The following is a 22,958-nucleotide window of genomic DNA, read 5'->3' as shown; positions in this document are numbered from 1 at the left end:
GTTTTATTTCTCCCTGAACATGTAGAATTACCATCGTTTTAAATTTTATGGTTCAGTCAAGTTGGTCCTTATTGTAATATCTGTAAAAAAGAAATATTGTATAATTCAAACAATAAATACAAAAGGAATAGTGCGTGATGGACATCATCGATTCTCTTATTTGCATGTGACTAAATTGTGCATATAACTATTTTGTGAAAAATAAGCGAAACTTAAAATGTCATAACTTTCTTATTTTACATCCGATTTGGATGAAATTTGCAGAATTAAGCTTGTCTGATATTTCTCTATTGATTCAAATCAACATTTTTCTTGGGTGGACTTGATTTTTAACTAAGATGTAAAACGTATCATAAGTAATTGGTTAAATCAGCAAAGCATTAAAGCTGCATGAGCAGATTGTTATGTTAAGTTTAAAACCATGCAAGCATGCAAAGCTACTGGCCAAATGATCGCTGGAGCTATAAATTTCAAAACAAATTTAGAAAGAACATTTTTTTCAAAATTTTCTATGAGAAATTGTCATGTCATCATCATGGATTTCAGAAGAAATTCGATTAGACAATGGGCTTTGCAGCCATGCAAAGAAGGATGTCTCCCTCCCTAGCAAATATTTGTTGCCGAGGTTTGTTGTGTGGATCAGTGGTTAAACAATTGGTCCCGCTATCAACATGTTGTAAGTTTAAATCCCAGCTTTGTCATCAATTTCACTTAAACTGGGGTTTGTACTGCAACTTTGAATGAGCCTCAATGATATGTCTTCAATATATATGGTAAGGCATGTACTTGGGTTATACATTGTAATTCTTGATCAGTCTTCAATATATAGTAAGGCTCATACTTCTATTAACCTTCTTTCCAACGAGTCGAGAATTAGACCTTGATTTAGGAGGGTTCATGGTGCTTCCTCCTTTCTGGTTTGCATTGCGAGCCTCGCTAAGTTCCCTGGAAAACAAAGGGAAACAAAGTTTGCATTGTTGTTGTTTTCTTTTCGTTGTTATTGTTACATGAAAAGGTATTTGAAAATGATTCTTTCATAACACCAAAAGAAACCTCATTGATATGCTAGTACACTAATACAAGTTTACAACATGAATTTTCGTTCATGGACATCTTGATATATCAATGACTGCTGGTCTGTACAGCTTGGGTGATTCCTGTCTGACATGAGGTTTGCAATCATGATTAGGAAACTTGTCTTAGGGGAATGAAACCCTTGGAACAAGTGGGCTTGTGTGGAAAGAGAATAATCAAATAATAAGAGAAAATCAGACAAATAATGAGAAAGTTATGAGCATTTGAATATTGCAATCACTAATGCTATGGAGATCCTCCTATTGGCAATGAGACAAGGATGTGTGACGTCACATGTGAACAACTTTCCCTTTGATGGACTATAAAATACCCCTAAAATGTCTCTTTTTGCTATTTCTTATGGTGATACAAACTCTTTATTCATAATATATTGTTTGAAAATCTGAATTACAAGCCCTCCTAAAATAAGAATATATGCTCTAATGATAGATGTGATAAAAGAGGCATTTTGAGTGAAATATACACAAAAGCAGTGGGAAAGTTGTTCACATGTGATATCACACATCTTTGTTACATTGCCAATGAGAGGATCTACATTAAAATACTTATCTAAACTTCAAATGCTCATAACTTTCTTATTATTTATTCAATTTTTCTCAAACTTTCTATGATTTGTCTGTTTTCACACAAACTATCTTGTTCCAATGGTTTCATTTTCCTGTGCCTGGGCACTGCGCGAGAATCATGTCCATCTTCTCTTGGAAAATGTCTTGAGCTACTCTAATGCCAAAGGGCAGACGCTTAAATCTGTACCTTCCAGAAGGTGAGTTGAAGGTTGTCAAGTAGCTTAAGCAGGAATCTTGTTATGCATCTTTTCATCGCAGCTTTCATGCAGTCTGCATTATTTAATCTATGGTGACTGTGATGATTTATCATAATGAAAATCTGAATGCAGGATTCCTGAAGTAAAGATGCATATCTGTCTGTTGACAATGTGCCTTTACAAAGTAGCTGGAAATGTTAGTTAGAATCCTGAAAATAGTCTCTTATCTGCCTTTACTAATATACTTTGCTACTACAGTGTAACCTATGTTAGTGGTCACCTGTTCATAACAGCCACCTGCCTATAGTGACCACTAAAACTGATTCCCATGGAGGCAAACTGTCTATAGCAGCCACCTGTCTGTAAAGGCCACATTTTGTGTTTCCCTTGGTGGACATTAAAGGACAAGTCCACCCCAACAAAAACTTGATTTGAATAAAAAGAGAAAAATTCAACAAGCATAACACTGAAAATTTCATCAAAATCGGATGTAAAATAATAAGTTAGGGCATTTTAAAGTTTCGCTTAATTTCACAAAGAGTTTATGCACATCTTGGTCAGTATGCAAATGAGGAACTGATGACATCACTCACTCACTATTTCTTTTGTATTTTATTATATGAAATTATTTATTTTTCTTCTCGTCAGTGTCATGTGAAATGGAAGTTTCATTCCTCCCTGAACATGTCAAATTTGTAAAAATTGAAATAATGTATAATTCAAACAATAAAAAACAAAAGAAATAGTGAGTGAGTGACATCATCGACTCTCTCATTTGGATGTAACTGGCTCATTCATATAAATATTCTGTTAAAAATAAGCGAAACTTTGAAATGTCATAACTTTCTTCTTCTTTTACATCCAATTTTGATGAAATTTTCAGCATTGTGCTTATCTGACTTTTCTCCAATAATTCAAATTAACATTTTTTCTGAGGTGGACTTGACCTTTAAAGACATGTTTCATTTTATTTTCTATTTCTAAAGGATATTTCAATAAAACTCCAACCATCTACTAGTATCTTACCTGGAGAGGACTGCATTCTGAAACTTTGCAACATTTAGCTCCCTTTTGAGTTGGGTGAAAGATTGTTTACTGTTAGGGCATAACAGTGGGTGCTGGACTAGGGCAGCGGCTGATGGTCGCTGTGTCGGGTCTGGGTGGATCATAGTCTAATACGACACGGAGAGAGAGAGAATGATATAAGATTGTTTACTGTTAGGGCATAACAGTGGGTGCTGGACTAGGACCGAGGCACAAGGTCACTGTGTCGGGTCTGGGTGGATCATAGTCTAATAAGACAGAGAGAGAGATTGATATAAGATTGTTTACTGTTAGGGCATAACAGTGGGTGCTGGACTAGGACCGAGGCACAAGGTCACTGTGTCGGGTCTGGGTGGATCATAGTCTATTTAATCAGAGAGAGAGAGAGATTGATATAAGATTGTTTACTAGGCTGAGGTATGCTGTATTGGATCAGAGTGGATCATAGTCTAATACTAATAATACATATGATCTGTATAACGTCAATTTGGATTAAATGCTCAAGGCACTTAGAAGAGAGCAAAGCATAAAAGTAAAGAGAACTAAGAGAAGTACAAGAAAGGGTAAATTAAAAAAGGAGAAAAAATGTCTGTCTTCAAACCTAGCACCTGCTGGTGAACAGATGCAATTTAGGTTGCCCTTAAAGGGATGGTCTGTGCTGAAAATATATCTTAATACATTGAGTAGAATTTACTGAGCAAATGCCGAAAGTTTCATCAAAGTCAGATAACAAATAATAAAGTTATTGAAGTTTAGCAATATTTTGTGAAAACAGTTGTCATGAATATTCATCAGGTGGGGTGATGATGTCATATCTCCACTTTCCGTTTTCTTATGTTATTACATAAAATCATAATTTCTTCATTATTTCATTCTTGTGAGAATAATATGTCTCCCTTATAATGAAATAAGTTGCAGCAATAAATATCTAATGCACTAAATCAGTTTTCAATCCAATTTTTCTAGTTCTTGGAGGAAAAAATTTGAATAAACCTAATTTCATATAATAAAATACAAAAGAACAAGTGGGTATGTGACATCATCAGCCTACCTAATGAATATTCATGACGATTGTTTGAACAAAATATTGCTAAACTTTAAAATTCAATAACTTTATTTGTTATCCGATTTTGATGAAATTTCAGCATTTTGCTCAGTGAATTCTTTATTTATTAAGCTATAAATACTTTCAGCCTGGACCATCCCTTTAACCCTATCTAGGCCGAGTATTTGGGGAGTTCCTATGGCCGGGGGGGGGGGCCTCCCAGGCCCCCCCCTAAGATCTTGGCCGTCGACCGCGCGATCGCGCCGAAAATTGGCACGCGGGTTGTCTGGGACATAATCTACAAGATTGTATAGTAATTTATTTCATGCGAATCACTATTAAGTGATTATGCTAATTTATGCGTAATTAGTATGCGAAATCATACTTTTTCCTCTAACCCCCTAAATAAAGCTCCAAATGTACTAATTTTTGGTATAGAAACTCTTTGTGGTGTCCTTAGCAAGAGTACATGAAAAAAATTGTGATATCAAATCATTTTCTTATGTATTATATTGTTTTTTGCAATTTCTTATGTATTTCTTTGTTTTTTTTTTACCTTTTGTTTTTCATTGTTTTTTCAATGAAATTTGTTGAGGACTCTTCTGTGATCATAAAAATCATAAAATGAATACATTTAGACTAGCAAAACTAAAAATAATCATACATTTATGAATTTTGGTTGAAAACACAATTTGCATTGACTTTGTACACGAAATCACGTTTTTGAGCAATTTTCGGTCTGACATGCACTTACATAATGTTGCGTAATTTCGGACGCAAAATTGGTCTCAAAAGTTGCGCAAGACTTGAAAGTAAAAACTCACCGAGCGGCGCGGTCAAAAAATTTCGCACAGCGAAAATATCGCGCGATTTGTTTAGGGGGGGGCCTCCGAGGCCCCCCCCCCCCGGCCTAGATAGGGTTAAAGGATGTTGCAGAGTTTGAATTCTTCAGCTCCTGTGGTAGTGAATTCCACAGGGCTGGTCCGGCATGAGCAAAGGCTCAATCGCCCCAGGATTTTTAGATAGTGGAATATGTAAGAGACGAGATTGGGATGATCGCAGTGTGCATGCAGGTTGATAGTGGTGTATAAGAGACTTGTTGTAATCGGGTGCAGATCCATTGATGATACGATAAACCAAAGGTAGAATTTTGAAAACCAGGCAATCCTATATGGGCAATCCATAAGAACAGGAGTTATTTGATTGTGTTTATTTGACAGAGAACATTGCAAGCTGCTGAATTCTGAAGTTGGGTAAATTTAGAGTTAGGTATATTAAAGATAAGGCTGTAATACCTAAATCAAGACGTGAGGAGATGAGTGCACAAGTTTCTCTGTTGCAGATTGAGTGAAATATTTTTAAATGTAAACTGATAGAAGGCTGTTACTTCTATCGCAATAATGAATTGTATTTAAGAGAAAAATGTAAAATCAGTATATAACAAAAAAGCTCAAAATTGGGAAAATGAATTCAAAATATGGAAAAGCTCAAACCCTTCTCTGAGAGCAGATTCATGTCTCAATTTTTTCTTGATTCTGACATCATTCTTGCGTTGAAAACCAGGGGGTGTTTCAAAAAGATTTAAGTATGACTTAGAGTTGCACTTAAATACTGAATTGCACTTAAATACTGAGTTGCGTACGATATGAAAGGATTGACTGCATTGGTCAGATCGTGTCATGGGGATGCGCACTACTGCGTATCAATAAGATCGTGCGTTGCATATCAAGTACGCGTTGACATTTAAGTGCGACTTTTAAGTCATACTTAACCCTATCTAGGCCGGGCCGGGGGGGGGGGGGGGGTGGGCCTCAGAGGCCTCCCCTCAACGAATCCCACGATATTTTTGCAGTGCGAAATTTTTTGACCGCGCCGCTCGCTGACTTTTTACTTTCAAGTCTTGCGCAATTTTTTAGACCAATTTCGCGTCACTCGGGTATGTGGTTCCGAAATTACGCAACATTATGTAAGTGCATGTCAGACCGAAAATTGCTCAAAAACGTGATTTCGTGTACAAAGTCAATGCAAATTGTGTTTTCAACCAAAATTCATAAATGTATGATTATTTTTAGTTTTGCTGGTCTAAATGTATTTATTTTATGCTTTTTATGATCATAGAAGAGTCCCCAACAAATTTCATTGAAAAAACAATGAAAAACAAAAGGTCGAAAAAACAGAGAAATACATAAGAAATTGCAAAAAACAATATAATACATAAGAAAATGATTCGATATCACAATTTTTTTCATGTACACTTGCTAAGAACACCACAAAGAGTTTCTATACCAAAACTCAGTACATATGGAGCCTTATTTAGGGAGTTAGAGGAAAAAGTATGATTTCGCATACTAATTACGCATAAATTAGCATAATCACTTAATAGCGTTTCACATGAAATAAATTACTATACAATCTTGTAGATTATGTCCTAGGCAACCCCCGTGCCAATTTTCGGCGCAATCGCGCGGTCGTGGCCGAGATCTTAGGGGGGGCCTGGGAGGCCCCCCCCCCCGGCCATATGAACTCCCAAAATACCCCGGCCTAGATAGGGTTAAATCTTTGTGAAACACCCCCAGTATCCAAATAGATGCATGTATTCTGATAAATTTAAATTTGTATAATCCAAGGATTCAAAACCTGTTTGTGAAACAGGGCCTTGAATCTGGCATGTTAACCATACCTGTAAAAGATGAACCAGGTCCGACGAGATGTGTGTTAGTGGAGGAAGTTCACCCTGTCTTATACTATGCCAATCATCACCATTCTTTGGTAATGTTTCACCGCTGGCTGCTAGGTATACAGTCAATGCAAGGGCAAAGATATCTGCTTTCGTTAGGTGTGTGTGCTCCTGAAAAAAAAATTGTGATTTGATATTCATAATGGATCTAAAATGCTCAAGGCAAAGTGACAAAAAAAAATATGTGGGTAAAATTAATAAAACAATTTTGACTAAACAAAAACAAAGGCTTAACCGTCTCAGCGCCGGGGGGGGGGGGGGGGGGGCTCGAGGCCCCCTCAACAATTTGCGCAATATTTTTGCCGTGCGATTTTTTTTTTACTGCACTGCTTGCTGACTTTTTACTTTCAAGTCTTGCGCATCTATTGAGATAAAATCTGCGACGCCCGGGTAAGCAGTTCTGAAATCATGCAACATTCTGTAAGTGACAAAAAATGCTCAAAAACGTGATTTCGTGTACAAAGTCGATGCAAACTGCGTTCCACCAAAATTCGTACAATGTACATGTATGGTTATTTTTAGTTTTGCTAGCCTAAATGGATTTATTCTATGCTGTTTATGGTTATATTTATTTTGCATACTAATTCTGCATAAATTAGGGTAATCAATTGACAGCGATTCGCATGAAATACATTAATACAGAATTTTGTAGATAACGTCCCAGGCAACCTGCCTGCCAATTTTTGGCGTGATCGCTGTGATATGAACTCCAAAAAGCTAACCCCGGCCTAGATAAAGTTCATTTGAGAGCATTGGATGTCTTATTGACTGGCATAATACGCCTCTTATAAACTATCTTGTGCCTTTTACAATTTTGGTCCCAATCTGTGGTGTCATAAGTTTCCTATAGATAAGGAGGCTTATCCCTCCCCCCAATATGAAAGCTTAAGATATAATTTCACAATTCTTCAAATTGTTTTGCTCGGTCATGCGTGGATGAGAAATAAAGTAATTTCAGATGAAAGAGGAGATTCTAAGCTTTACAATGGTAGGTCATTTGTCTATTGTATTTGTGATTAAGTTATGATAAATCATCGCTAAATCTTGGTTTCTTTTTTTGTGTGACGCACTGTATAACTCTGCAACTTCAGCACCTCCATACGCAAGGTTTTAATTCCATCATAGATTGTTACAATAACAATTTGATTCCCCCCTCTCTCTAATGCCAATACAAGATTTAAAAGCATTTTAATATTAATAATACATAATGGTGTTAACGTATAGAGCACAAACACCATCTAAAAACCCTCATGGCTATATGCCGGCAACAACTCTCTTGTAAGAACAAGCTACAAATGTAAACAAAGTCTACAAATAAAATTTTAATAACTAAGTGGCAAAAAGTCGCAGACATTAGCAAGCATATCATAATTATCAATAACTCACTGGAATTTCTAGTTACATGGGGCCTGGTAAAAACCTAACATCACCTTATTAATACCTGAAATGCTGCATGATTAGTCATTACCATGGCAACACTTGAATGTAAGATAACCTACCTCTTGTAGTATCTCTACCGGTAAAAACCTCACATCACCTTCCTCTACCTTAGGGTTGGATATTGATGTCACATGACCCAGATCACCTGAAAACATTACCATACAGTTAAAGGTATAAATTAGCATTGGGAACTAAAAATTGCTCTAAAATAGAATGAGATAAATATCACCAATACCTGACAAATTTGAATGATTAACATTTCGAAATAATGATATACATGACATATGATCAGATTACTGATGACATTGTGACAGATTTCACAATGTCATCATTAATCTGTTTTTCTCCCCAAATTAGCAACTAACATAAATCTTCTATTCATTACCATACTTTTGATTTTGCATTTCAATATGGATGTAACATCAGACCAATTGTACAAAGCTAGCACACATTCAAATATTTGCTGGATGCTGCCTGGCATAGCATATATCAAAACCTTTATCTTTTTTTTACTATTAGTTTTTGGAAAGTTAATGGCCCGAATTCACAAAGGTGGTTTTTAAAACCCCACGGTTAAATCCATGGTTTATGCAGATTTCCTGTATAAATTATGCTTAAGTTAGTGCGTATCGGGTGCGTGTATAAAACATGTCCATTGCTGATGCACGCTTTTGTCCCATGCGCCAAAATTGATGCCTGTTGCCATGATTATCCATGCTATTTTATTCAGGAGTTCACTGTTTGAAGAGTAGACTCATTATAAATTACAGTTATCTTACCGCATATATTAAAAATGTCCAATGCTGATGCGTGCTTTTGTCAGTGCGCAAAACTGACGCCCGTTGCCATGGTTATCCACGCTATTTTATTCAGGAGTTCACTGTTTGAAGAGAGGACTCATGAATAAAATAGCTTGGATAACCACGGCAACGGGCGTCAATTTGGTTCATGGTGACAAAAGCACGCATCAGCATTGGACATTTTCAATATGTGCGGTGAAATAAGCGTACCGTAAGTAACGGTGTATTAACCGCACCCGTGTATTAACCGCACCCCCAACTTTGGACTAAAAAAAAAAAAAAATCTCACATTTACATGCATATTTGAGGTACGGAGAAACAAAATCTAAGCTTTTAAGATTTCAAAGTATCCAAAGAGATTACCGGTATGCAGAAATATGCTGTTCTTGATCAATTCATCTACAAATGTTAGAAAGAAAGAACGGTCCCGCCAATATTGGCAACTTACACACTCGCTCACCTCACAGTCACAGTCTACACACACAGCACTGCCATTACATAGCAAACTACGATACAGTACAAGTCATGCCAGTACATCTTATCAAATTATGATCTGTCTTTCCCAGCGTAGGAGGAAGAAACATTCACATTTCTTGCATCACAATCTCACAATCACTTCTCAGAAATTTGATGTCTTAGCATGAATTTTGGATATGGGATTACAGGAAGGTTCGAGAAACAAAGAAATTGACATTTTTTCCTGTTGTTGTTTACAGCTTCGTGCCGTCTCTCTCGTGCGTGGTTGACATGGTATCTTATGAAAAGCAAACAGGAAAGAAAAAAACAAGCTGGCGCGAAACGGGACTTTGAATAGCGCCAGCTTAAGTCGCACTGTAACCACATTACAACGCAATCTCTAAGCTCACTCAACTCTCGCTCAGCGGTGACAAAATATTACCGAGTATGCTTGGCGTCTCTTTTAAATTAGTCAGGGAACTTCACTACTTTGAATCAAGAATAAAGTCAAAATTAGTGTCATGAAAGTGAGTGCGTTTGTTATGGACACCATTTAAGTAATATTGCAATAATCGCTTCCCATTACCCGCGGCTCATACCCCTCTAAACGACATTGCCTGGGCGGCTACGCCCGGCCACTCGATGTGTTGTGAACTGGCAGACATCGTACATGTATGGGAGGGGTTACGGCGGGCTGGCTCAGACCCGTCACCGTGTATAAACCGCACCCCCGACTTTTGCTTCTACCCCGCCGAGAAAAAGGTGCGGTTAATACACCGTTACTTACGGTAATAAATACAGGAAATCTGCGTAAACCATGGACTCATCCGTGGGTTTTCAAAAACACCTTTGTGAATTCGGCCAATAAGTTCCATTTAGTCAGGTATTTACTATATTCAAAATTGAACTGACTCAACAAAAAAAATCTGAGCTGCAAGATCCCATTTATCACCTACATTTGTGATGTGTTGCAAACATGAAGCCCTAAAAAAATTGCATCCCAAAATAATAATTTAGAGATTGAATGAAGAGATAAAATAACCAGAAACATCATATCAATTCCATTCCATAAACAACAATGTATTACATTAGTCTTCCAAGGAGATAATTAAATGATGATCTTTCAGTTACTGATATCTTGAAAGTATCTGCAGATTTTTCCCCCCTTCCTGTGCGTTTTTTATTCTTGTGAATAGCATTATACACAACACATCACATTCAGGATTTTTCAAAATACACATAAGTACTTCATAATGTTAACCTAATGTGTGTATCTAACCAGGACGCTACATAAGCACTTGCCCGATTGTCCTGGGCAAGTAAAAGTTGGAGTCGGGCAAGTGTTTTGAAGTACAGACCAAAACTACTTGCCCGAATTGGGCAAGCAAAATTCTCACAGTAAAATGACAACAATTATGGTGGATATGATATTGAACCAAATTTTTTTTCATGGCAGGCAAGATCCCTTTAGAAAAAGAAATGCAATAACAAAGTAGATCAGTTCATGTCAAAAAGAGTGAAAAGAGCCAATGGTTTATTAAACTGCAATACATGTACTTTCTTTTGAAGAGGCAAAACTTTTTTTCAGGATTTTTTTCAGGCAAGTGAATTAAATATTTGGGCAAGTATAATACAACTATTTAAAAATTTACTGCAAGTGCTTCTAAAAAGTTACGTAGCACCCTGCTATAACCTACCAATTTTGTAAGTAAGATGAGTGAGAGTTTGAGTGTCTTCTAACGATACTTCTTCATCTTCATCTATCTTCTCTGTCTCAGATGTCGTTGATGGGAGAGGCTCTTTCTTAGTGATGAATATATTACCTGAATAACAAGCACATCAAATTAACAGTGAATTAATGCAATATGTTGGTACACTCTGCTAGAAAACGTGTTTGTTTTAAAGATCTACAAAATCAATGTAAATTTGTGAGAATTTTTTTTCCAAAAGGCTTTGTAAATAGGAACTGTCAAGTCTTAAAAATCTTTAACCCTATATAGCCCGGGGGGGGGGGGAGCCAAAAAGGCCCCCCTCGACATTTTTCGCGATAATTTGTAAATGCAAAAAAAAAAATACGCTGAAATTTCATGACTTTTTTCTTTCACATCTCCCGCACATTTTGAGACCCTGTTTGCGAATATCGGGGGTGTACTTGCGGAGATATAGCACATATTCGTGACCAATGTCACCGAAAATGGCAATTTCCATTGACTTTTGTGTGTACAATGTATGGGTTTTACAAGAAATGTTGTCGGATGAATGTTTTTTTTTCTGTTTTTTCCTCACATAACTTTCTTTTGGGCTATCACCAACTATTCTAGATTTAAAAAAACAATAAAAAAATAGAGATTTCAGAACAAAGAAATACATAATAAATTAAAAACAAAGAAATACATAAGAATTTGGAAACACGGAAGGAAACAAGAATATTATCGCGAAAAATTAGCATATGCGCATAATTAATTACTATTATAATCTAATAATTATACAATTTCAATACAGTTGAGTGAGCTGTCTTTTAGATTACATGACTGGCTACTAACATGCTTGATTCCATTGCATTTTCTCAAAAAATGGGGGAAAACTACAAAAATTGAAAATTCCTTGAAAAAATTTGAATATTTGCATAATTAATTAGATAAATAAAAAATGATAATAAATATCACAAATTTTAAAATACATGAGACACCCACACATCAAATTTGGTCGCAATCGGTCGATAAACGGCCGAGATCTGAGGGGGGCCTAATAGCCCCCCCCCCCGGGCTATGCAATTTCAAAATAGCCCGGCTATATAGGGTTAATACTAAACCCCTCAAAAAAAGTTCCGCAACTCAAGTTCGAGTGCTAATAAATTTCTTAGTGTGCCATCATCATATGTAAAAGTGGTATCATTGGAAAGTATGATTATTCTTCTTTACGATCATGTGTCATTTGTAATGCTAGTGTTATCATGAAATACACAGACATGATAAATATGCAGCAATGTAAAAAATGAAATGTTGCAAAATTCGTTGCCATGTCATGTTTGAGTTCTGCAACTCAAACTGCAAGTTTGAGTGCTAATAAATTTCTTAATGTGCCATCATCATGTGTAAAAGTGATATCTTTAGAAAGCATGATTATTCTTCTTTACAATCATGTGTCATTTGTAATGCTAATGTTATCATGAAATACACAGACATGATAATACGCAGCAATATTAGACATGAAATGTTGCAAAATGCGTCGTTTGCAATAGCGAATTTCAAATTGTTTCGAGGATGGACCGAGTGCATTCACTGTCACCTGCATGGTGGAAATTCTATAGAAATGGAGACTCTTGTCGGAAATCAATGCATTTTGCAACATTTCACTTCTGACTTTTCTCGATGTTCAGGGTGATTGCATATTCCATGATTACATAATCACAGCAAATGGCATGTCATTGTAAAAAAGAATAATTCAGCTTTCCAATGATACCAGTTTCATCTTTTATACTTCATTAACCAAAAAGATATCATCCCCCAAAACTGAGTTGCAAAACTTTTTTTGAGGGGTTTATATGACACGTCTCATTTAAAAAAGTCAAAATACAATACTGGTTAAGAAGACAATGAGAGTTTAATAATTTTCTCCTGCCTCTTAACATATATTTCTTTAATATCAGACCAATACTACTTACCTGGTTTAATATCCATATGGACCAGTCCTTGTGAATGGATGTATTTAAGACCTTGAGCTATTTGGACCAAGACCTGTTTGAGTTCTATCTCCGTCATTATGTGATTGTTCTGCTTATTAGATGAGATGATGTCTGCTAAACTACCACCTGAAAATTAACAGATAAAAATGAATTCCAATACTACTAGTATAACATTTCTTGAGGCGCACAACCAGTTGCTACATGTAATCTTGATATGGACCTTAAAACTCAATGCTAGATCATTTATAGTCGTAATTGAAAGATAAATAGGTTGATTCCATGCTAGAAAAATCGGTCATTTTCACAATATTTATCATCCTGCTGTCCAAACGAACGAAGAAATTTCATTTGCTTTGTGGTAATATCAAAGTACAACTGGGTAGACATGCAAAAAACTGACAACCACTAAAAATATGCTGTCCATTGGTAAATGAGAGCTTGAAATGTTGTGTGTCGTACGAGACATTTCTGTGTCCCGTACGACACACAACATTTTCACCTATAATTTACCCATAATTAATTTTTTTGTGTTGGTCATTAGTTTTTCACATGGCTACCCACTACAGCTTTATCACTGACAAAAGAAAATATTTTATTGCTCAAGCATTCAGCTAGGAATCTAGAAATTGTTGTCGAAAAGTCCCAGACGACACGTATGGAATCGCCCAAAACAGGTTACTTTACCTTGGTCAAAGATCTCAGGACCCCATTTATCTGTTCGACATTGAAGAGGTATAAAAAAAAGGTCTATATCATTTACGAGGCACCTACTATCTAGGTGCTTACTCTATGGTGCATTAGCTCCAGCTGTTTGGTGAATAAAGCTCAGTATCAATTACTTGAAGGAAATTTAGCCATGGCTGGGATTCAAACCCATGACCAATTGTTTAAAGTCTGGTGACTAATCCACTGGGCCAAAACATTTCACAACAATTAAGTAAATAAGGCCTAGACCATGCATTAATAATGGTATGGTGGGCCCCTATCATGATACTATTAATATATTTATGATCATGTGACCATTGACTTACCATTACAGTATTCTTTCCGTATGATCATGTGACCTACCATTACAGTATTCATTCTGTATGATCATGCGACCTACCATTACAGTATTCATTCTGTATGATCATGTGACTTTATACCGTTACAGTATTCTTTCTGTATGATCATGTGACTTACCATTACAGTATTCATTCTGTATGATCATGTGACCAGCTTCTGACCAAGCTGAGTAGTATCTGACAACATGGATGTGAGTTCCAAGTACTGCATGGGCGTATACTTCATTTAGTGCCATTTGCCTGTAATACAAGATTAAGTAATAGTGCAATATTTATAGGCTTTCTTCTTATGTATCACTGTAGCAGTGTAATATATTGAGTTCTGTAAAATAAAATAAAATTATCCCAGAGCCAAATCCTATCATTGTTCATTAACAAATATACTTTATTGTGATACATGTACTATCTTTTCATTTGATATATGTGCATGAATTGAAGTAATATATTATGTCTTTGTCTTGGGGAGATTGCACATCAGTAAACTGAATGAATTGGGATGGCATCTCACCAGAGTCACTCCATATTTCACTTTTTAAAAGAACCAAATAATGATGTTCAAATTCAATTTTGTGAGGGCTTCATTTATACATCCTATCACAGACAAAAGTGACAAATTGTGGGTAATATCCTTGAAGTCAAATCAATGTCAATAAAATCCTTCAGTTTCATGTAACAAGTCCCAGCCCTTTTTTTACATGTCTTTTCTTTTTTAACAACAAATAGTGATGTGACTCATTTTTTTGTACATGAAGGAGGAGGGGGGTAAATTTTAAACCAGGATCACGGTTTATATACAGTATGGCCCATATTCTGAAGTCGGGTTTAACTTAAACTCAGGTTTAAAGTTGGGGATTTAAGTATGGACAGCCAATTGTTACATAAATCACTAACAGTAACAGTAAAGATATCATACTTCAGCTCATTTGGCTCTCAAATCATTCAGAATTGTCTAGGAAGTGTAAATAGATGATTGCCTTCACCATCGATGAATCAGAGCACAGTAAACATAAGAAACATACAACTTAATAAAAAGGTTGACACTTTTGGCTTCCCATAATTTCAGCAATGAGATAGACCATGGTCTAAATCACACCTGACTTCAGAATACAGGCCAATGTTATAAATCATTTAATCATTTAAGACTGATAAATACTTACTCAAAAGCAGATCCAGCGATAGGTCTTTTTGATTTCTTGATGGCATAGAAACATCCATCAAGTTTGTTGATACACTTATAGACTGATCCAAACTCGCCAGATCCAACCTTACAGACCTCAACAAACTCTGCCTCATAACGAGAGATGTCGCTGTCTCGTAATGCTATCCTCTGTAAAGATACACGACATTAAGAATTAGGAATGCACAATATTTCACATTAGGCTGAAAGGATATAATGTCCCCCAAAGAACTGCCAATACAATTAACTCAAGTAATCTTTACATTTCACTTTTTTTAAAGCAAAAAGCTGATAAATAAAATGACTGGAGAGGGGGAACGAAAATATATTTGTTGGGGATGACATATTTTTTACTCTTTTTCAAGGAAACATGGCAAGTTTAATTATGATAGGTTTACATAATTTCAAGGCAGATTTCTTGTTTGAAACATTATCCCCTAGGCAATGGTCCAATTATCATTGAAGCTTCAGTTTGACAGCACCGTCATACCATGAACTCCTTTTAAGAATATATAAATAATAAATAATATGTCCATTTATATAACTGAGCAGTTACTATGTGCATATACTCAACTGCGCTTTGAAACTTGGCATCATATTATTACCCCCGCTGTAGCTGAGCTGCCATTTAATAGGCGCTAAAAGCGTTCAAGGAATAAATCCTACCGGGAACCCATTCACCTCACCTGGGTCGACTGCAGCACATTGTGGATCAATTTCTTGCTGAAGGAAATTACACCATGGCTGGGATTCGATCCCACAACCCTCTATTTCAAAGTCCAGAGACTAATCCACTGGGCCACAACACTTCCCATGTAAAAAGACAGGATTAGACCTCTGATTCTCATTTTTTTTCAATGGGAAAGTGTACAGTCACAATATCATCAGAAATTTGTAAAAATTTACAATCCCCCCTAGGTACCCAAAATGGATATTTTTTTTAAAACCCAACTATTACCTTTGCTGGATTTTCTGTATAGCTACCATCCATGTCATCATCGATTTCATCATCGTCATCATCGAGAATACTCCTGATCAAAGATAAAACATATAAAATAATCAAGTTAATATTACTGATAGCAGAGTTACACGAGTGATTTGGTTTGTAAAGGTAATTTCCTGGGATTCAAAAATTGCATTAAAAAAGAGGTATGGTGAGCCAGACCTGCCAACCTCTGGGAATGAAAAATTGTATTTTATGATAAAAAGTGTATTTCATAATAAAATGTGTGTCGCACTCACTCATCGTGGCGCTCAAGCTGCATGCAAGCTAAAATGCGCACTGCTCTTGCAGATGAAAAAAAATATATTTAAAAACATACATATCTCACCCTGGTTATAACAAAATGATTGGAAAAAAAGTACCTGAAATAACATTGATCTAATAACCATATTTGTGTAAGTTTTGTGTAAGTTTTATGAAATAATAACATGTAGAGATTATTTTTCTCAATCTACATAAACTACGATTTTGTAAAAAAAAAAAAAATTTACACAAAAACATATTTTTTATAGAAAAAATGTACTGCCGTATTTTGGTTGTAAAACGTACTAAATACGCTAAAAACGTACTGGTTGGCAGGTCTGGTGAGCTGCTCACATCTTATACCGTAAGTGAAAATATTTGACTGTTTAGAAGTTACAAACCTGTTCCTCCAATATACATGTATTTTGATTTTAAACATCGATCTTTTGCCTATGCATGTATTAATTACCATATAGCACATGAAATTCCCTTTCAGATGCTTTGGTCTGGGCCTTTAAAATAAAACCAGTATCTCTCTGTTCAACCGAGTTATCTTTGAAATGTGCAAATCGTAACCACCTTTCTTTGGGGCGAGTTTAAAACGCATGGTTGCATGAACAGTTTAAACACACTTTAGATACATCATACAACACTAATCTGGTGCCCAGAACACAAAGCTTAGCAATGATTGTAGAACATTTTTCTGCGATTGATTCCATTGACTACAATGTAAAATCAATCGTGAAAATCAAGTGTACAATTAATTGCTAACCTTTGTGTTACAGAACCCTGGTGACCTGGGAACATACAGGTTTAGGATGCTGTAATTCTGGTAGTATTCATTTTTTTTATAAAATGATAATCAATATCAAGGAGTGCTGATAATAAAACAAGTATCTTACAACTTTGAGCCAGAAAGTAGAAAGACACATGTACAGTGTATGAGAAAAAGACTACAAGTTTCAGCTGAAAAAATGAACTACAAAGTGTATAATCCTTGGAGATACAACTCAAAAGAGAACAACAAATAAATAATCAAAATGTACCAGTAAAATTTTTGAATCTAAACAAGATCCTGGTAACTACAGTTACATAGTCAAAGTTCAAAGGTTATCTCAATAGACACCAATTAACCAAACAAAAGACAGTAGCCTTTCAAATATCAATAAGGGTTTCAATAGGGGGATTAGTCAGTGTTCAAAGTGAGAAAGACATGAAAAACCCTTTATGCCACCTCTAAAGCATATAACAAAAACAGGGGTGCCTTCAAATGAACTCCTTTGAAGTCTAAGATAACCTTTGAGACTTCTTTTAATCTAACTAAAAAGGCCCTTCATGTCTCATTTTTCTTTAGCCAAGAAACTGACAATAAAGGATTGAAAATAGGATTTACAAGTAAATAACTTTAGAAATACCAATTAGGTTAGACTGTTTGATGTGCATACAGTTAATGCTGCACAGTGGTGCCAGGGGATTGTTATTGAGAAAAGCACTTGTGCATTTTTGGTATAGATTTAGAGGTTAAATCTAATTATAATGACATGTTCAAGTAACTTGTTAAAATCAAAATCAATAAGCTGGTTCACATAGGGTGTAATTGACACATGCATGATAGATTGCTCAGTAATCCCTCCATAGATTTACATGATTTCAGCATCTAGCACATTTTTATTCCTTCACAGATGCTCACGAAAATGCATTACAATACTGGTACATAATTCTACTCTCCTGCACTTTCAATTTAAATGAAGTGCAATTCATGGAGAAGTATAATTTTACATGTTGTTTTTATTTTTATAATTGTACTGAAAGACATGAAAAGGTGTTGCTAAAGAGTTCTGGGATGGTACCGGTAAAAATCAGGCATTTAAAACAAAAATCTTTCTTGGACTCTGTTCTACCTTAAATTTATCTTGATCCAATGCAGGAGCAGGGGTGGAATAATATCCAAAATGGTGGGAAAGCTCCTGCCTTTCAACATTATATTTGAATCAAAACCCTTTTCAAAAGACTACTTTTCTATTGTGAATTGTGACCAGATTTGTAGTCAAACTACAGTCATAAAACTTACTTTATGACTTGACTGAAAGAGAATAGTTTGCGCACTGAAAACTTCCATTCTCATGAGGGTCAATACTCATATGGTTGATTCTGAACATAAGTAGATCTCTTTGGTGTATTGTGACAAAGGGCCCAAATACACAAGTAAGATAAGCCTAAGCCTTCAAAAGGCAAAGGCATCATAATTCATCATATCAACATAATCTTGTAAATGTGTACATGTATGTATTGTGTTTGAAGACTATAAACCAGCCAATAACCTTCCCCCCCCCCCCCCCCCCTCTATAACTGACTGTAAATCTTTGTGTTGAGATTTAAAAAAGTGTAGAACAGAGCAGGCTATTTACAGTAAATGGGAAAAAAAACTTCTTAAGCTCATTTGCTTTTAAAATTCAACCGTCAGCTTCACGTTTAGCAAACAAAGCACCTGAACGCTCCTGTCTGAACCAGTCTGCTACATGTTCTACATTGCATGACCTTTACAAGGTCAATCATTCAGGGGCCTCGATAAGATCAGGTACATAAACTGTGCATGTATGTTTCTGAATCATCACCCTTTTTTTAAGGCTGAGGACTTTGAGATGTACATTTCCCTGCATTTGAAATTTGGATTGCAATCATTGCTATATGATGAACTGTGTAAACAATGGATGCACTGTTAGGCTGTTGCTCATTCAAGCCTTCAAGGTCAAAGTCTAATTGTATTGTAACTCTTGAATTAAAGATCAGATCAAATGCTTCTATCCCTCATCCCCTACTCTATACAAGGCACTCATTCAATGAACAAGGCGAGGTTATGCAGCTTGACTGAATAATCAGTCTATTTTGGTCAGGGTATCCTCCAAGACTTTGGGGCATCCCCCTCCCTCCATAAAATTTTGAAAAATAGATTTCTTCAGCCTACATGTACATGCATGTCTACTAGTCACAGATTGGTAGGCTGTGAAGAGATAAAAGTACACAGGGGGCAAGTCGGGGTTTTGAGTTGACCCCTGAACGCTCAAAAGAGCCCTGAAAAATCCTCATTTGTTGCAAATGTTAAATAATAGCTTACCAATGACATGTTGGAGATTCAGGTAATGTTGGTGTTGTTAGATTCATTCAGGTACTGTCAGGACTGTAGTAATATACTATAGCCCCCGAAAATTAAAAATGCCCTATGACTGCGACTCAGAATGGCAAAAAATGGTCAATAAATATGACATGATAAATCAACAACCAGTCCATGATTCATTTTAATACTGGGGAACAAAATAAAACATGAATCAAGATTAAGACTAAGTAAGAGACAAGATGCAAAAAAAAATACTGTCTCCAGAGGTTATAAAACCAAGTTAAACTTTAGAATCCCTAAAATTTACCTTTCCTGTCGAAGCCTTTTCTTGGTTGCGTTTTGCAACATGGCTGATGGTGTGAATGGGTTGACATTTGCTACATTCTGCTGTCTCGTCTTAGAAATTCTTGTGCTTCTTCTCTGCATACTTCTCATGTTTGGAGCCGTGTGCGGCCTTGCAAGAGTACCATCATCACCATGTTCACGTACAGCAGCGGGTTTCTCACTGAAGAGTCTACTGGCAAGAAGTTTATTTCGTCTGGCACTCGCATTTGCCTTTTGAATTAATGATTTGGGCGTGTGTGGTGAATCGAAAAGTCTCAAGTTACGAAGCCGCTTGTGTGGGGGTGGAGAACCAACAGAGTCGCTTCCCCCTGCGGAGGAGGCGGGGCTACTTCCGCATATTAACATTGGAGAGGGACTGCAACTTGAGTCGCTTGGCCTTCGGAAAAGGGGAGATGCAACTGAATTTTCGCCACCATGAAGTCTTGAAACTGGTCTTCGTTGCACGGGCCGTTTTGATGGGCTGCTTTTTGGAGTTGCCAAGGCGGGATCCCATTCTGCCGTGAGATTTAAGGAGTCATCACGATCATCAGAAAATGAACTTGAAATGGGACTGTGATCAATCCTCTCTTCTTGCAAATCGTTGAAATCAGAGTAAGCGGCAAAACTAGCGTCACTTTCGCCTTCGGAACCGAGAGCATCGCCAAAATCTAGGCGTTGTGTAGGCGATCCGTGAACACCTTGATGAAATAAGGAATTCATTGGTGTAGCTAACGACATCTTCCGTCGAGAAAAACCGTTAGATTTTGATGAATTAGTTGTCGATTCCCGTCTCAATCGATGGTGATGGCGTGTGGCAAACAAATCGTAAATAACAACAACATGCGCGCGTCGTGTTGCATATAGCGTATATGCTCGCGAGATCGACAATCGTGCATATAGTACACAACGAGATATCAGCACATGCGGCGCGGAGAAAAGCACGTCAAAATGGCGCGCCCGTTTTGGAAGGGATCACGTGACTAAACACCGGCCAATCACGAAATAGCTTATATCAATTGTGATCTTGTTTATGTATTGGCTACGTAATCCAGCCAGTCCTCAGTCACGTCATGAACTGAATTAAAAAATGGTAAATAGTGTGAGTCATACAGGCCACGCCACGTAGACCGAATGACGAAGAACATTATATAAGAAAAACCCTGATAATACTACATAAAAATATAAAAGGGATTATGAAGGTTACTTGTAAATTACAGGTGTATGTTTGAGGGTGGGCTCGAAAGGACAATAGAAAATTAAAATAAGAGTAAAAGGGAACCCCGAATGTTCGTACTTGTGTTTTTTTTATCAGTATTCTTTTACAACTTCTTATTGATAATATTTGAATATATATGACATCATGACAAGTCAGTGCATGGCCGGGATATAACTTTCTCATGGACCATATAATTAATGTACTTTAATTTCATGGATTCGTGTTATTCTCCAAGAAGGACCCTTTGCCTATTCCAACAGTGGGACACGGTTTAATTTGGTATCACATGTTTTGTGTGTGGGCACATACTCACGATAGGCCCATGGATTTGCTGGTAGGTCCATGATAGGCCTAATTTGAAGAAATTGACCTTTATTTGGAATGGAACAGAAGTCATTGCCTCTCCGATCATATGACATCACAAATGTGACCAATTTGAAGTTCCATATGATAATTACAGATATTTTGAAACCGATATAAATTCATATCTTATTTGTCCAGTATATTCTTTCTTGCACCTATCTACTGGGGACTCCCCGGGCCGGCTGTGCCCCCCCCCCCCGGTCCGCCAGTGAATCATAAGAAAACCTGGTATATTTTACTTTAAGAAACATTATGTTATAAATTAATTATCTTTGTGAATTACCTTACTTCGGCCATTGTCCATTCCCCTTGTTCCCATGCAGATCCCTGTCCTATATCTATACAAAATGAAACTTTTCAAAAATAATTGTGTTGATGTTTTAGTTTGCCAATACTTATATGCCTAAATGAAAACTTATTTTCATATTGAATGCATTTTTTGACTTGTTCATTATTTTGGACTTTCCTCACTGAAACTTTTTCTGTTCTCTCTCTCCTTTCCTAACCTTTTCCTGATCTTAGTATACTCTATATTTTATTTTGTTGCCTCACAACAAAAACAGCAACCTTCGTCGTTAAATGTGCTCATGAAATCAACGAGAGATGGCGCTCTTTTTCTAATATCAAAAGAGTTTAGGTTGTTTTGAAAGTTTAGGTAACAAGATGTGCGCTGATTTGCTGTCTTGCACATTCGTATACAATTAAATTCAACAATCGTAATAATTTGTTTTCTCCCCTACCTTCAATTTGAGAAGCTAATAGAAGGCAATAATTCCTGGATAACATCTATAATGATAATACATGTACGTATCAATGGTGCAATATGAAAATCTTGAATAAAAAAAATAACATGAAAACAATTATTGTCATTATTATCCCCCAAAATTAATTCAGCATGCAAAGAGTTAAAAAAAGAAGTTTAGGCAAAATAACTTTCCTCTACTTAACCTTTAAAGTAATCATCTATTCATTTGTGTTGTTTTTGTTATTGTTGTTGTACATTTTTGTTCAAAAGTGATTATTGCTATTCTGTTCAGGGATAAAGGTCATAGTCTGTTTTTATTTGTCGATTGATATATTTTTTTTGTTTTTCTCTCTGCGTTCACATTGTTATGCAAGAGAAATTGGGCAGTTAATTTCATTTGTCATAAATTCTTAAATTTTGTAATCTCATTTATATTGACACATTTCTTTGTTTCGTTTACAATGTACAAAATATTGATTCATATGATTGTAAACTTTTTGATTTGAAAGAGGAAGAAAGTAAAATATCATTACAAAGGTATTCTTGGGGGTTTATTTCGCATGGGATTGTAAAGTGAAAGCCGTGACCTGAACTATAAGAAAATCTTTGAATGCTCTTCCCAATAAAGTAAAAGCAGTTAAAA

General features: G+C 36.2%; 1 protein-coding gene across 2 annotated transcripts; it reads right to left on the bottom strand.

The window, feature by feature from the left end:
• Window positions 1-249: 249 nt before the first annotated feature.
• LOC121405834 (wee1-like protein kinase 1-A) lies at window positions 250-20,912 on the bottom strand. 2 transcript variants are annotated; one of them, XM_041596801.1, is made up of 10 exons: window positions 19,975-20,912; window positions 16,265-16,337; window positions 15,287-15,456; window positions 14,248-14,369; window positions 13,045-13,191; window positions 11,078-11,203; window positions 8,184-8,269; window positions 6,628-6,795; window positions 2,885-3,030; window positions 250-945 (listed from the first exon to the last, which is right to left on the bottom strand). In XM_041596801.1, exons 1-10 carry the CDS (start codon window positions 20,727-20,729, stop codon window positions 819-821), a joined length of 1,920 nt encoding a protein of 639 aa, XP_041452735.1. In that variant the 5' UTR covers window positions 20,730-20,912; the 3' UTR covers window positions 250-818. The 2 variants fall into 2 exon arrangements, with proteins under 2 accessions (XP_041452735.1, XP_041452736.1); XM_041596802.1 differs by lacking the exons at window positions 250-945; window positions 2,885-3,030 and adding an exon at window positions 3,100-3,266.
• Between the last annotated feature and the right edge of the window lie 2,046 nt (window positions 20,913-22,958).

Source organism: Lytechinus variegatus, chromosome 19 (genome assembly GCF_018143015.1).
Source record: "Lytechinus variegatus isolate NC3 chromosome 19, Lvar_3.0, whole genome shotgun sequence".
Classification (NCBI taxonomy): domain Eukaryota; kingdom Metazoa; phylum Echinodermata; class Echinoidea; order Temnopleuroida; family Toxopneustidae; genus Lytechinus; species Lytechinus variegatus.
This window is presented reverse-complemented; position numbering and strand designations above follow the sequence as displayed.

Coding starts and splice junctions, on each gene's coding strand:
- LOC121405834 (XM_041596801.1), bottom strand. CDS start 20,729: ATGTCGTTAGCTACACCAATGAATTCCTTATTTCATCAAGGTGTTCAC. Junction 16,338..19,974: donor AAAAGGCTTCGACAGGAAAG/GTAAATTTTAGG, acceptor ATCTTTGATCAG/GAGTATTCTCGATGATGACG. Junction 14,370..15,286: donor ATCGCTGGATCTGCTTTTGA/GTAAGTATTTAT, acceptor CTTGTATTACAG/GCAAATGGCACTAAATGAAG.